Genomic DNA, 14098 nt, shown 5'->3' with positions numbered 1-14098 from the left:
AATGCTTTGCCACGTCAATCCGCAGCAGCAGCCACCAGGAAAAGGAGGATCCCTTGGCCTCTGGTGTTTCGATGTGCTAAGTACTGGCACCCCCAAAACTTGACTCCCCTGTACTGAGAAATGCAGCCGAGGCAGTGTGATGAGATGTGGACAAAGGCAAGGCTGAAACTGAGCATTGTTCTGGTGTACAATATGCGTGGCTTTGGTACTGTATTTCCTGCATGCATTCATCAGAGCGGCTGTGTGTTGAGCAAGGGGATTTGAAGGCGCTCCCTGCCCTGCTGAGGCTTGTTCTGCTCTGTACACAAACCCCAGGAATCTTACCTAAATGGATGGGAGTTTATAAAAAGCTTTGTGGCTGCTTGGCACCACGGACAGCATGTGGGAACACTTAGGCAAGGCAGCAACGGAGGTCCTCTGCCTTGTAATTAGGGCTGGCTCCTTACTGGGCCCTGAACTGCTAATTAGCAGCAGCCCTCAGCAGCAGGGCAGGACGCATGGTCCCTCTGTTCTGCCCCATGATAACGGCTCTGGGGGCTGCACCTGGATTATGGTGCTTGGGGAGGAGATAGGAATAAGGCCCCACTTGTGAATGGATGTTTTTGGCTGTGTTGCCAAAATGAGACGGCTTTGGCCGTCACACAAAGGAGGGGGGAAGAGCCAAGCCTGAGGGCTGGGGATGTCTCCTGACCTGCTTAGAGCAATGGGGAAGGTCCCCATGGATCCTGTGTGGGCTGAGCCGGGGCGTGCTGTGGCTCACAGCATCCCGTGTGGCTCACGGTCCCTGCACGCAGGTCCCCTCTGTCATGGCCCAGGAGCCAGGTTGGGGGGGGGATTCTGCTATGCTGCCATGAATTTGTAGGTTTCAGCTCTGCCGGGGGAGGTGGTGGCTGCTCTACCCAGCTGTTGCCAGCCCAAGTCAGGAAGCATCTGCCTACTTCTTTCCCCTCCTCTGTTATAGATGAGGCCCGTGTTCTTCCCCTCACCACAACTGTTTTAGGCTGGGACACCCTAGAAGTGATGTAGATTAACTCTTGCAGTTGTGAAGTGCACTATCTAAGCACACAAAACACATTTATATCATCCCTTAGCAGGATCCCTGCACCACGTACACACAGGCATGCCACAGGTTCGCAGTGGGTGAATTATTTTAATGATTTAAATAATAATCGCTGAGGCTGGAGGGGTGCCGTAGTCCACAGGGGAGGCAGGATATAAAAAACAAATAACCAAAACCACACAAGGTAAACAGAAATAATGTAGCTGCCCAAAGAAGCATGGGGTTGGGCATGGAGGGGCTGGGGGGTTCTAGGCTGGATGAGGATTTTATTTAGGGCTGGCAGTCCTTTTTTGGGAGGCCACCAGTGCTGTGAAGGAACTTTGTCCAGCCCATCGCCCGCCGGTCACTTGTCCTCATCGTCGCTTGTGTTGAACTGGTAGCTGAAAAAGCCCACGGAGTCCTGGGCGAGCTTGGAGAGGTGGAGGACACCGGTGACGACCAGGGCAGCGAGCAGGAGAGGCAGCACCACGCTCCCGGCCGTGGCCAGGGCGTTGTAGCACCGGGCCTTGGAGCTGAAGCGCCGAGCAGCTTCCACGTCCCCAGCCACTTTGCGGTCCCGCGCCTGCAAGAACCAAGACGCAGGGCAGCCCTGGCTCCTCTCATGCACCCGTACCTCCTCCCGGCTTCCTCCAGCCTTCCCCTGGGACATCTGCCCGGCTCCAGCCCAGCTGGAGCTGTTCCTGCTGGAGGGCAGATCCAGGCATGGGTCTGGGGGCATCTCAGCCCCTCCAGCGTCATCTAGGGACAGCGATAGCTCCTCGGGTGGTGACAAGAAGCTGTGATTACCTGGCCGGGGGTCTTCTCATAGCATTATTAATAGGTGGCAGGACAAAGAGGAGGGCTTTACCAGGGGATGCTGTCACCTAAAATGGTCTTTCTGAGGGTGTTGGGCTCTTACCCTTGTGCCCCCTATCCCAGCCCTCCTAGGCAGTTACTTGTGATGCCCTGGAAAATCCTCCCTGCTCTTGCATCAGCACGGGGAGGGGGACAGGAACTCCTAGAAACACCAGGTGACCCCAAACACCCCCTCTCCCATCCCTCCTCGTGCCCTGGCCATGGCACAGCTTACCTTGACAGAGAAGGCGAGAGCCACAAAGCCAAGGCAGCAGAAGTTCATGTAGATGGTGTTGAAGATGGACCAGATGAGGTGGTCGCGGGGCGGCGCAGAGGCCCCGACGGTGACGACGGTGGGAGACAGGTCCCGTTTGTGGGATGTCATGGGCAGGTAGTCCTCCCGGGGGTAGGACGTGTCCATGGCCACGGAGAGAGGCACCCCGCGGCTCTCCTGCTGCACCAGCCTGGCTGGGGGAGCGGGGCCGGGCGGCCCCTTTATATAGCGCTCGCCTGCAGCCCGGCCTTGTCTCCTCTATATATAAAACAGAGAAATTACAGCCCTCCATGAGCTGTGGTTATCAGAAATGCTTGGCTGGGAGCTAGGAGAAACAAAGTTGGTTTTGTGAGCCTGCCTTTCTCTCACAAGTGGATGGGCTTTCTATATCCAGCCTTTCTCCCACAGCGAGGGGCATGGGACCAAGGGGACAGAGCTGTGGGATGGGTTGGAAACCAAGCAGCCACCACCCCCCGGACACGATGCAGGATGCCAGGAGACAGGTCCTCACACCGCTGCCTCCATCCAAGGCCTGTAGGTGGTGGTGGTCGGGAAAACCCCTCAAACACCAGCAAGGCCTGGTTGCTCTGGGAGGCTGGAGTTTCCTGTGTGTCAGCAGAAGCTGCTGTCGCTGGGTGTGTGTGTGTTTGCCTTGCAACGTGCCTTTCACGTCAGTTGTTTCAATAAGGGCAATTGCAATAAGTAATTGTTTTGATCTCTGTCACTACAGCACCCAGGGTAATGGGCTAGCAGCCTGTGGGACTAAGTACTGCTAAAAGCTCCACACTTAGACATCCTTCCCCCTCACCCCCACCCCCCCTCCAGGAATGCATTACATGGGCATTTACTGCTAAAATGTGGAAGGGCTGCTTCTAGCAAAGCCTTCTAGGGTTCCCTGGAAGTAGGAGGGGATGGGGCTTTGCAGCAGGATGTCTGTTTACAGACAGAAAACACATTTTTTTTCCTGTTTCCTTCTTCTGCCGTGCCTAAATCCTTAGGAAAAAACTCATGTCCTCAGCTGGGGGATGAGGCGGGGGCTGGCAGCGCCCTGCAAGGCGGTGGGGATGGAGGATGAGGAGGAGGAGGGTGAGGAGGCTGCCACCAAGATGCTGAAGGACCCTCTTTTCTCCTTCCCTGCTGTGAATAAGGCAACAGACAAGCGGCTTGGCAAGCAGGAGCTTTATTTGTGGCAGCAGCGATCTACATGAGCATTGCAGCTTCGACAAACACCGGCGCGGCCCAGGGAGCCTAGCAGCTCCCTGCCGAGGAGCACAAGTGGAGGAGGAAGGGGGCTGCCCCTTCCCCATCCCACCCTGGCCCACCCATCTCCTTCCAACCACCAGCCGTGCCGGCCACCCCGTGCAGAGCAAGGGGACAGGGCTCTGCCTTCCTGGTCACCCCCTCCAACCAAAGCAGAGACACGAGGGTACACATTTTTTTGGGGGGTAGGGGGGCAGTGGAAGGGTGGCAGGTCGGTCCATCGGTCGAGGGGCTGTGGCCAGCAGTGGTCAGGTGATGACAGCCACGAAGACAGCGATGGCAACGATCACGGTGACGACCATCAGCACGGAGCAGATGATGTTCAACACCTTGGCCCGGGTGCTGTGCTTCCGGGCACCCTCCACATCCCCCAGCATCTTGCAGTCACGGGCCTGTGGGAACACGTGGAGGTTGGGGGGGGGGAGAAGAAAAATCTGGGGACCCCTCCCCACCTGGGGAAGTTGTCAAAAGGGAGCTGGGACCTCATAGATGCCTTCCCTCGGGGGGGCAGGGTGTGAAGTTGCCCATGTTCCCCCCACACACACAGTCCTGGATTTTGGGGTATGGGCAGCAAGGTGGGAAGATTTGGGGGTGACAAACTGAGGGGGTGTCAGGGAAAAATCGGGCTGGGTTGGGGGGCACTGGTTCTGGGCTGGGAGGTGGTCAGGTTGTGGAGGGGAAGTTTTGGGTTAGGGGGGTCCCAAGATGTGTGGGTGGGTTGGAGGGGGTCAGATTGGGCAGCAGCGAATTTTGGGGGGGCACTTGTTTGGGGGGTTGGGGATGGGGGGGGAGAGGGATATGTTTTGTCAGACTGGATCAGGTGGAGACCAGATCGGAGGAGGTTGAAGTAGTGGGGGGGTCCTGGGGTGGGTCAAAGGGGGTGGATCGGGGGGTCCTGGGTTGGGGGGGGTGCGTGGGTTTTGGGTTGGGGGTGGGGGTCCGGACAGATCGGCTCTGGAGACCCCAGGAGGAGGTGGCTTGGAATAGGGGGGCATGATGACAAAGCAACGGGACACGGGGTGGGCAGGGGTCCTGGGGTGGGTGGGCAAAGTGACACTGGGTTGGAGGGTGGGGGGGATTTGGGGGGGGAATCTCACCTTGATGGAGAAGATGAGCGCGGGGAAGCAGAGGCAGCCGAGGTAGGCGAGTCCGTAACCGATCAGGACGTTGAAGAGGGACCAGAGAAAGAAATCTCGGGGCTGCTCGTTGGGGCCGGTGGTGGGGGGCTGCCCCCGGCTGGGGGGGTACAGCGGGATGCTCACCTCCTCCCGCTGGGGCTTCATGACGGGGCAGGGGCACCGAGTGAGGATGGGAGGGCTGGGAAGCGTGTAGGGGAACTGAAACGGAACCCAACCCCGCAGCGGCCCCACACCGCCCCTAAATCCGGCCCCGAGGCCCCAGAGCGCAGGCGGAGCAGCCGAGCCCCCTTCCCGGCCTCCAGGCTCAGCCTGGTTGGTGTCCGTCCTTTTACCCCCCCCATGCTCCCCCCCCCGGGTGCGAGGACACTGACCCCTCTCAGGGACAGGCAGCCGTGGACATGGCTGGCAGCCGGCGTGTGGGCAGGCTTTAGGGGGGGCTACAAGGGCAGAAAAAGGCAAAGCTGCTGCTCAGAGGGGTTGAGGGGGATTAAAAGTTGCTGAGGGACTGATTGGAGGGGGGGGGAATAAGTGGGAGCCCCCCTCCTCAGCTCCCCCTGGGTTCAGCAGCACGGCTGTAAAGCTTGGTGATCCCCCTCCCCACTGTTTTTCTCCACCTGGGGAGGTTAACTGGTCTGGGAGGGGGCTCTGGGGGTGCTAAACACCCCCATAAATCCAGGAAGGGGGAAATATTTAACAGCACCGATGTGCTTTCCGAGATCTTCTGCTGCTGCTTGGCCCCGTTCCCTTCTTGTCCGAGTTATGGGGTAGCCACAGCCCACTGAGGTGGGGATGCTTAGGGCAGATAACACCTCCCGAAACCGAAAACCACGACATTTCCAAGCCAAAAGGGAGTGAGAAATGCTTTATTCATCTCGAGCTCACCCCAGAGGCTCACCCCCAATTGGGTCACCACGGCGGGCGCACCCCCTCAGCTGGAGGGAGGGGGTCGGAAGGGTGATGGGGTTTGGGGCCGGGGGGTTAAGGGAAAGCCGTGGTGCTGCCTCTCCTCGGTGGGCCAGGTTAGGGGTGGTATACTGGTCTGTAGATCACTGCCAGAATGACCACAAGGATGATGGTGCCCACGATACCCAGGCATAACGCTGCGATGTTGAGGCTCCTGGCTGTCCTCCCGTAGCTGTTGGCGGCCATGGGGTCCTTCGCCACTGTCCTATCTCGGGCCTGCAGAGGGAGAGGAGCGAGGGAGCACCACCCTGCAGGCCGCAGACACCCGCCCGGCTCCAGCACCGCAACGCGGCCGCTCTTGCCGAAACCTGGCAGCGGCATCCACGAGGTGCCAAACCCTCAGGAAGCCCCCACCCCCCAGATTGGAAGCAGAGCTCCTGGCAGCCTAAAAGCCATTTCTTAATGGCTTATTAAAAGCCATTACACTTGGCCACATGCTGCCCGGTCCTGCGGAGCCGCGGCATTGGCGGTGGAGGAGAGATGGGGGAGAAGGAGGGGGGGTCCCCAGCGTGCTTCCCGGGGCGCCGGTGAATGCTGCCCTCCCCTCCCTGTGTGCTCATTACGAATGATTAGCCTTAAAGGCAATAAAGGGAAGGTGCTTGGGGAGCAGCTGCTGCTTATCGCAGGTAGGGCAAAAGTGTCGTGGCGCATTGGCGAGCTCTTGGGGTGGGGTGGGGGGGAGCAGGGAGCCAGCTCCATGGCTTTGTGACACCATCGGCTGATTTGGGGCACTCGGGGGCAGTGGAGAAGAGCCGAGAGCAACGTGGTGCCTGGGTCCCCCTCTCCCTGCGGCCCTTGGGGATGGTGAAGCGCTGAGAGGTGACACGTGGCCCTCCAACGGTGGCTTTCCAGGGGAGGTTGGGTGTGGGGCAGGGCTGGATGTGGCAGGATGGAGGGGGGAGACATCAGACGGGCGGGGAAGGGAGAGTGGTGATAATGGGGTTTGGGGCAAGCTGGGGTGGGATGGGGCAAGATGGGATGGGATGGGACAAGATGGGATGGGAAAAGGTAGGGTGGGATGGGGTTGGGGAGCCCAATCGTGGGGGCAGGTGGCAGCCAGGGCTCCCAGGCTGGGCGGGGGGTTGCCGGGACTAGGCTGACTTTTCCCTCACCTTGATGGAGAAGACAAGAGCGAGGAAGCCCAGGCAGAAGGGGTTGCAGTACATGGCGTTGAAGAAAGACCAGAGCACAAAGTCCTTGGGTGGCGGGGTAGAAACGGGTGTGGGCTCCGTCTGTCCGAAAGAGGTGGCCTGGCCGAAGGAGGTGGCCTGGCCGAAGGAGGTGGCCTGGCCGAAGGAGGTGGCCGGGGGGGTGGGGGTGCTGGCCCCCCCATTCCTGCCGTAGGGTTGCATGTTGATGCTGAAGGACTTCGGGTAGTTCTCCATGGTAGCCTGGCAGCAGCGAGGAGCTGGAGCACCGGTGCTTGTGCTCGCCCAGTTATGGGTGAGTGGAAGGGTTTGTCAGGGTGGGGTCACCCCGCCCCGCACTGGGGCGGGGGCAACCAGCCCCGTGTCCCAGCTGGAGATTAGCCGGCTGCCTTGGGGTCACTGGGATCAGGATAGGGGAGCGACAAGGAGCCAGACACGGTCTGTGGGGAGGATGGGGAGCTGGGCCAAAGGGATGTCCACGGGCTGGGTGATGTGACAAAGCCTCATCTCCTTGTCCTTGTTGCTTTATGCTTCTTTATACGTGCCCTGGGGAGTGCGGGGCAGGGCTGTGCCAGCTGCTGTTCTGTCCCAGCACGGACACGGAGGGCAGTAGGGGCAGATGGGGGCCACCACGGGCCCCCCAAACAGCCCTTATCCTGAAGCTGTAGGGGGGACAGGCTGCAAAACACCACTCTGGAGCTGCTTCAGCTTTTGCATCTCATCCCCAGCAGTGCCAGCATTTGGGAGCCAGCTCGTGTCGAGGCGTTCGCACGGTGTCAGCAAGGGCACGGCAATTCGGTGAGGCTGGAGTGCAAAGGGTGGCTTCTCGATGGCACGGGGCAAGGTGGCTGGAAGGGGGCATAGGGTGTGCTACTTGTCCCCAGGAGGATTTGTGGATTCGATCCCCATCTGCGGGGAATAAAGCTACTGGCTTTGCACTTTGGGTTTGAAGGGTTTTCTTTTCTTTTTCTTTTTCTTTTTCCTTTTCCTTTTCCTTTTCCTTTTCCTTTTCCTTTTCCTTTTCCTTTTCCTTTTCCTTTTCCTTTTCTTTTTCTTTTTCTTTTTTATAGATTTATTTCTTTCCTTTGTAGTATCTTGCAGCTGCTGAAATGATTAGGGGAACTAAAAAAAAAAAAAAAAGGTTCAGAAAAGCAGCAAGTAGTTAAAAATTACCTGAATTAAAAAAATACCAATGCACAGAGCAAACGCATTGTGTGTGTTTCAGAAACATCAACAGCCTGCACATTCAATTCACGTTTCCCGGGGAAATGAGTTAGAGGCAGAGAAAACGAAACTGAAACAACTGTTTTTTTTTTTTTTTTTTTTTTTTTTTTTGTGAGAAGTAGGGTTTTCCTACTCAGGAAAAATTGAAGATTGGGAGGTTTCATGTCTGGGGCACATCAAGGGCATCAGCCACCTGTGCTTGCTGTCACATGGCTTTTTTGGCCACCTGAATGCTTTGGTGCAAATCCAAGCCCTGGCCCCCAACATTGCTTATCTCAAAACCTTAGGAATAGAAAGCATTTTTTTCCCTGTTCCTGAAGCTATTTTCCCATTGTCAGGGCGCTGTTCTTTGAAGGTAACGAGGTTCAGTTGGGCGTAGTGGCAATTAAGTGGAGAGGCTGGCGGGGAGGGGAATTGTAGCTGGAGGAGGGAGAGGGCTCAGCGGGGATTTGGGGCTGGGTTTGCGCTGAAGACCCAAAAACCTGACCTGCAGCTCTGCCAAAAAAGCTGCAGGTGTCCTTCCACGGGGCACAATGCTCTGCTCTGCCTCACCCAAGCCAAGGGTGAAGGTGCTGGTGGCAAAATCAGACAGTGCTGGCAGCTGCGAGGGTCATGAGCATCTGGCTCATCCCAAAAGACCCCACATCTCCGCTGAGGTTTCTAAAAATCCTCCCTGAGGGTGGCTTTACGGTTGTGGTCTTATCTAAATGAGCTCAGCGCGAACATCCTGAAATTGCCACCTGCTTGCAGTCGCCTGTGTTGCCTTTAGTTTGCTCTTGCACCTGAGCAAATGACAGGGACAAGAAGGCACAAGGAAGAGACAAAGTCCAGCCCCTGCTGCTGCTGGGAGGGGGCTGCAGTCCCCACTAGCCCCAGGGGGATGCTGGAGTGAGAAGGGGGCTGTGCGGGGTTAGGGGGATGCTATAGGGCACCAAGCACCAGAGGGACGGGATGAGAAAGTGAAATACCACGATTGGCTTTTTGCATGAAGGGAGGAAAAGTCTCTGCAAAGCAAGAATGAGATTTTTATTTTTTTGTCAGGTCTGTCGGAGGGTTTCTCAGCTGGGCTGAGTACGGGGCGCTGGGTTTCACCGAGTCCACTGCTCGCTCTGGGCTCGCTGCTGGGAGCGGGGCAGGGAGTTCAGTGGCCCGGTGGCTGCCTGCCAACGGCCCTCAGCGATTGCTGCAAGGGCACAAACGGGCTGTTCATGTCGCGGGAACTCCCCTGCCCTGCCCCGTGCACCCCAAGAATAAGGCCTTTGCTTCCATAGACCCCTCCCCTCCCATTGCCTGCAGGGATCTGGCCCCAAGGAGCTGTGCCTCCCAGAGCTGTGCCACGCACGGAAAAGCACGGTCACGCTCAGGGAAGAGGTTTTGGGGCTAGGGATGCACTCGCTGAGTCTGTCCCACTCCCCATGGGGATGTCAGACCGGAGAACTGAAGTCCACTTTTGGCTGCAGGATGTCTTTAGGAATTGTCCCCAGGTTTTTGCATGTGTCAGCTGCTTGGGGAGACTGTCAGATGGAGAGGTGGCATGCGTAATAAACACCCTGATTTTGGGGGGGCGGATTTCAGCTGGGTCCTGCTGCTGAGGAGGGGGAGGAACACGCAGCAGAGGGTGGGACTCAGCCCAGCCCACCTGCACCCTGCCAAGACCTTGTATAATGGGACCAGGCTGCTGCCAACACTAGAAGGAGGCAGCGCTGCTGAGACCTGGAGAGGTCTGGACAACGTTTCCGAGCAGGGATTTCATCGCCCTTTGCGAAGGCTCCTTGACCTCAGCAGCTGGATGGGAACACGGAGTCCCAAATCTTGCTTGTGGACATGCATTGCCTGCTGGCTGCTCGGGAAGGTGGCCGAGAGCTCTGCTCCCAGCCAGCAGCACGTGTCTGTTTGCTTTTACGGGAATGGGAGGAGGAATAAATGATTCACCCGGCCGATGCTGCCAGGGATCCTGCAACAAATATCTGTTGTGTGTTGCGGGAAGGATTTCAGATGGCTTGCTCATGAGCAGAGCTTCTTGGCAGGAGTTGTTCTCAAGGAAACAAAAAAAAGCAAAGGCTTTCTCTCAGCTTGGCGGGGCCCCAGCCCTGGGGAGCAGAGCGAAGGCTTCCAGCGAGCTGGGGAGCAGGAAGGGCAGGCCAAACACATACCTGAACCTCTGCCAGATCGGCTTTGTCCGGGACTTTTGTCCAGGTGGTCTGGGCCTTGCCTGGGTCAATTTGGACATGGCTGAAGACATGAAAGCCACAGGCGTGATTTTTTTTTTTTACATCACCCTTCGGCTGGGCTAAGGGAGGGGGGCTGGCGGGATGGGGCGAGGCTGAGAAGTTTTGGAGAGGAGGGGAGAGGTGTTGCCATCTCACTTGTCCTCCAAAGCACCCCGTGCCTCTGTCACCTGGTGGTGCTTCCCCATCGCGGTGATTTGGGATGGGGCCATCCCACCCATGGCTCCCCCTTCCTCCTGGAAGCCTCTCTCGTCCCCCACTGCCCCGAGCTGGGCCAAAACCCTTTCTGCACCTCCCTGCCCCCCGATGAAGCCTGCCTGCATCTCTAGGGGTAGGGGTGATGGTGGTGGCACCCCAGGGACGGGGACACTCTTCCCTCCTGCCCTCATCCTTGCCATGGTCCATCCTATCCCAATGCATTGAGCTGGGTTCACCAGTCTGCGTATTTCAGAGCATCCCCGCAATGCTGCATGCACCGAGGGTGACAGAGGGGACAGTTGTCCCATGGCAGTGCTTCACTAGGACAGGCACCATTTCCCGTCCCAAAAAGCTGGGCTACGGGACTCCCCCCCCCCAAAAAAAAAAAAAAAAAAAAGGAAAAAAAAAAGGATGAGCCATGGACAAAAGTGAAAGAAACCTTTATTAAAACCACTTCTTCTCCTGACAAGACGGTATTTGGGGCTATATATAAAAAAAAAGCCAGAGCAAAGCAAGTGGCAAAGCGTGCGCGTCCCCTTCCCAAAGGGGGCTCGGCTCCCACCGGAGGAGAGGTGTCACGAGGCGCTTTGAGCGGTGGTCAGAGGGACGTGGAGCAGCAAGGGAAGCAGGGCAAGACCCCAGCAAGTGCTGGAGGGGCTGCACGGGGGTCTCAGCCCTGCTCCGAGGGGCGGCGGGGGCTGCAGCGGGCCCAGTTCTGCCCCCGGTGCCGGGGAAGGGGCTATGTGGGGCCATAGAAGGGGTGGTCGCCCTGCTGCTGCTGGTGGTGGAGCAGGTTGACGATGGTGATGGTGCCGCTTGCGACCAGGGCGATGATGAGGATGATGAAGAAGATGCTGAGCAGCAGGGCCGTGATGTTCAGGTACTTGGCGGTGGAGCCGTAGCTGAGCGCCCCGCTGTAGTCGCTGAGGACTTTGCGATCCCTGGACTGGGGAGACCAAAGCCGGAGTCAGTGGGGTCAGGGCTGGGGAGAGGGGGCTGCGGATGGGGGCTCTGGGTGACCCATGGGGCATCCTGGGCTTGGGGCTCCGGAGGGTCTGCGGAGCTCTCTGTGGGGTCACCTCCAGGATGGGGGATTTGGGGAGGTCCACGGGTCTCCCTAGGGTCAGGGGCTCTGTGGGGTCCACCCATTAACCCACGGCCGGGACTTTTGGTGCTCCACAAGGCAACCCCAGGCTTGGCGATTTTGGGGGGCTCCAAAGGAACTCTGTGGGGTCCATGGCGCATCCTAGAGCCGGGCTTTTGGGGCTCCCCGGCTCCATCCCCCCCACCTTGCACGGCCGCCACCCCACCACCCCCCGGGTGCCAGCACTGCGCCCCGACCCCCTCCTCACCCCATCCCCGTCCCCGTTCCCCTTTTTCCCCAAACCTTGACGGAGAAGACGAGCGCCAGGAAGCCGAGGCAGCAGACATTGCAGTACAGCGTGGAGCACAGCGACCAAGCCAGGTGGTCGCGGGGGGGAGCCTGCACCGGGGGGGGCTCCACGGGCACCACGACGCTTCGGGACATGTTCTCCATGTCCAAACCCTCCACCAGAGGCTCGTAGGGTGGCAGCGCGAGTCCCGGAGCTCGCGTCCGCTCCATCCCCGCTTGTTCGGGGCTCGGGGGAGGGCGGCGGGGGCGGTGCTGCGGGCAGGGGGGGGGCGCTCAGAGACCGCAGGTTTCGAGGTTTCGTTTCCCAGCCGCTGGGGCTGGGGCTGAGGCTTGGGGAGGGGAAAAGCCCTGCCCGCCCTCTTCCTATGTCCTGGCCCCGGCGCTGCGCCCCGCGTCGTCCCCAAGCGCCAGGACTTGGTTGGGGGCGTTAAAATGTTCGTTTAATTATTGGTTTAGTAATTTTGGCAGCAGGAGGAGATGGGGGTGATGCCGGCTGCTGGAGCGGTTGTTGGGCTGGGGGAAGGCTCAGGGAGGCTTCATTGGGCTAAATAATTAGTGTAATGCCGCGCTTTGTAATTAGCTTAAAGAGAGTCGTGGCGAGGGGAGGCTCTTTTCCTGTCCTCCAAATGAGGGAAAACGACCTGAAATTGTGCTAGGGGAGTTTTAGGCTGGATTTTAGGAGAAATTTCGTCACAGAAAGGGGTGTGAGGCATTGGGACAGGGAAGTGGCGGCGTTGCCATCACTGGAGAAACCTGGAGATGTAGCACCCCATAGCGTGGGTTGGCGGCGGACTTCAGTGTGAGGTTATGGGTCGGGCCAGGTGATTTAGGAGGGCTTTTCCAGCCTGAACCAGTGTACGATTCCACACAGAAACCCTAAATAACGTACCCACCACGTGGCACCGCGACCCCTGGGGTTGAACCCGGGCACCTGATGACTAAACCCTAACCACATCCCCTCCACGTGGTGCTGGAAGCCTTTACCCCGGTGTGGAGCCTGGCTGCTTGGGGAAGAACCCCCAAATAACGTTCCCGCTGTGTGACCCCCTGATGAAACCCCAAAATAATGACCCCACCGTGTAGCACTGTGAGATTTGTCCCTGGTATTGAGCCTGGATGCTTGAGGGAGAAATCCTAAACCATGTCCTTGCCGCGTGGTGCTGGGACCCCCATCCCTCCCCGCTCTCAGTGGGTGTTTCAGGAGGCAGGCACTGGGTTTTGATCCCCAAAACCTGTCCCCGCTGTCACCTTGTGCCACGCAGCCCTTTGGAGGGCTGAGATCTTGGCCAGGGATCCAAGCTCCGCTTTGGCCCCTGGGGAAATGGGGGAGGCCGGAGGGTGCCGCTCATTGGGAACAAAAACCTGACTTTCCTTAATGTCTGGAGGGACACGTCTGCTGTGGCCATTGGGACAGTCGGGCCAGCCGAGCTCCCCATGTCACGTACCGCATGGTTGCCTAATAGGTTTAATTACGAGCCAATTAACCTTCCACATCTGCTCGCCAGCTGAGCGGGAAAACGCAGCCTGGAGCGCGGGTGCCCTCTAGTTTCCCCAGCTGCGGATGTTAGGATTTTTATTTTTTTTTCTTATCACCGCGCTTTCTCCCCCCATTTCATTCCCAGCCCCACGCTCCATGGAGGAGGAGCTGCTGCTCCAAGCTGCAAAGCAGAAAGGAAGAAAAATAAATAAATAAATAATAAAAAAAAAACCATCCTGCCCCCAAAATGCTGCCTCTGCAGCAGTGAAGTGACTTGGGGCTGGCTCCCCCGGTGCCGGGTGTGATGGCCATCGTCACCACGGGCATTATGAGCTCCATCGTTATATTTTGGCAGAGTTTGGACTGGGGGAACTCCGGTGGGAGAGGTTTTGGTGACACGGGGGGGCCGAGCCTGCAGGAGCTGCCGGTAGGTGGCAGTGGGACCGCGCGGGGCTGGGACTGGGACAAGGATTGGGATGGGGATGGAGATGGGATGGGGATGGGATGGGATGGGGACAGGAACAGAGATGGAATGGGGTGGGGATGGAGTTGGGGATGGGATGGGGATGGGGACGGGACGAGCACGGGGATGGGATGGGGATGAGGATGGAGATGGGGATGGGATGAGGATGGGACAGGGATGGGGATAGGGATGAAGATGGTATGGGGACAGAGATGGAATGGGATGGGGATGGAATTGGGATAGGGATGGGATGGGAATGAGGATGGAGTTGGGGATGGGATGAGGATGGGACAGGGATGGGGATGGAGACGGGGATGAGGATGGGATGGGGACCGAGATGGAATGGGATGGGGATGGAGATGGGGATGGGGACAGATGGAATGGGGATGGGATGGGGATGGGATGGGGCTGGTGCCTGCGTCCCGGCTCCCCCCTAT

General features: G+C 58.4%; 4 protein-coding genes and 1 long non-coding RNA gene across 5 annotated transcripts; 1 reads left to right on the top strand and 4 right to left on the bottom strand.

Annotated features, from left to right (window-relative positions):
* Window positions 1–1130: 1130 nt before the first annotated feature.
* On the bottom strand, window positions 1131–2341 carry LOC137857369 (interferon-induced transmembrane protein 5-like). Its single transcript, XM_068683725.1, has 2 exons — window positions 2130–2341; window positions 1131–1622 (listed from the first exon to the last, which is right to left on the bottom strand). Exons 1-2 carry the CDS (start codon window positions 2313–2315, stop codon window positions 1404–1406), a joined length of 405 nt encoding a protein of 134 aa, XP_068539826.1. The 5' UTR covers window positions 2316–2341; the 3' UTR covers window positions 1131–1403.
* Window positions 2342–3332: 991 nt separating this feature from the next.
* Window positions 3333–4875, bottom strand: LOC137857372 (dispanin subfamily A member 2b-like). Its single transcript, XM_068683728.1, has 2 exons — window positions 4526–4875; window positions 3333–3820 (listed from the first exon to the last, which is right to left on the bottom strand). The coding sequence occupies exons 1-2, from the start codon at window positions 4709–4711 to the stop codon at window positions 3677–3679; spliced, it is 330 nt and encodes a 109-aa protein (XP_068539829.1). The 5' UTR covers window positions 4712–4875; the 3' UTR covers window positions 3333–3676.
* A 539-nt stretch (window positions 4876–5414) lies between these two features.
* On the bottom strand, window positions 5415–6986 carry LOC137857367 (dispanin subfamily A member 2b-like). Its single transcript, XM_068683723.1, has 2 exons — window positions 6643–6986; window positions 5415–5746 (listed from the first exon to the last, which is right to left on the bottom strand). Exons 1-2 carry the CDS (start codon window positions 6913–6915, stop codon window positions 5588–5590), a joined length of 432 nt encoding a protein of 143 aa, XP_068539824.1. The 5' UTR covers window positions 6916–6986; the 3' UTR covers window positions 5415–5587.
* A 137-nt stretch (window positions 6987–7123) lies between these two features.
* On the top strand, window positions 7124–11165 carry LOC137857374 (uncharacterized). Its single transcript, XR_011097070.1, has 2 exons — window positions 7124–7476; window positions 9478–11165. It is a non-coding gene; the product is annotated as an uncharacterized lncRNA (long non-coding RNA).
* LOC137857368 (dispanin subfamily A member 2b-like) lies at window positions 10752–11996 on the bottom strand. Its single transcript, XM_068683724.1, has 2 exons — window positions 11716–11996; window positions 10752–11274 (listed from the first exon to the last, which is right to left on the bottom strand). The coding sequence occupies exons 1-2, from the start codon at window positions 11929–11931 to the stop codon at window positions 11068–11070; spliced, it is 423 nt and encodes a 140-aa protein (XP_068539825.1). The 5' UTR covers window positions 11932–11996; the 3' UTR covers window positions 10752–11067.
* Between the last annotated feature and the right edge of the window lie 2102 nt (window positions 11997–14098).

Source organism: Anas acuta, chromosome 5 (assembly GCF_963932015.1).
Source record: "Anas acuta chromosome 5, bAnaAcu1.1, whole genome shotgun sequence".
Lineage (NCBI taxonomy): Eukaryota > Metazoa > Chordata > Aves > Anseriformes > Anatidae > Anas > Anas acuta.
This window is presented reverse-complemented; position numbering and strand designations above follow the sequence as displayed.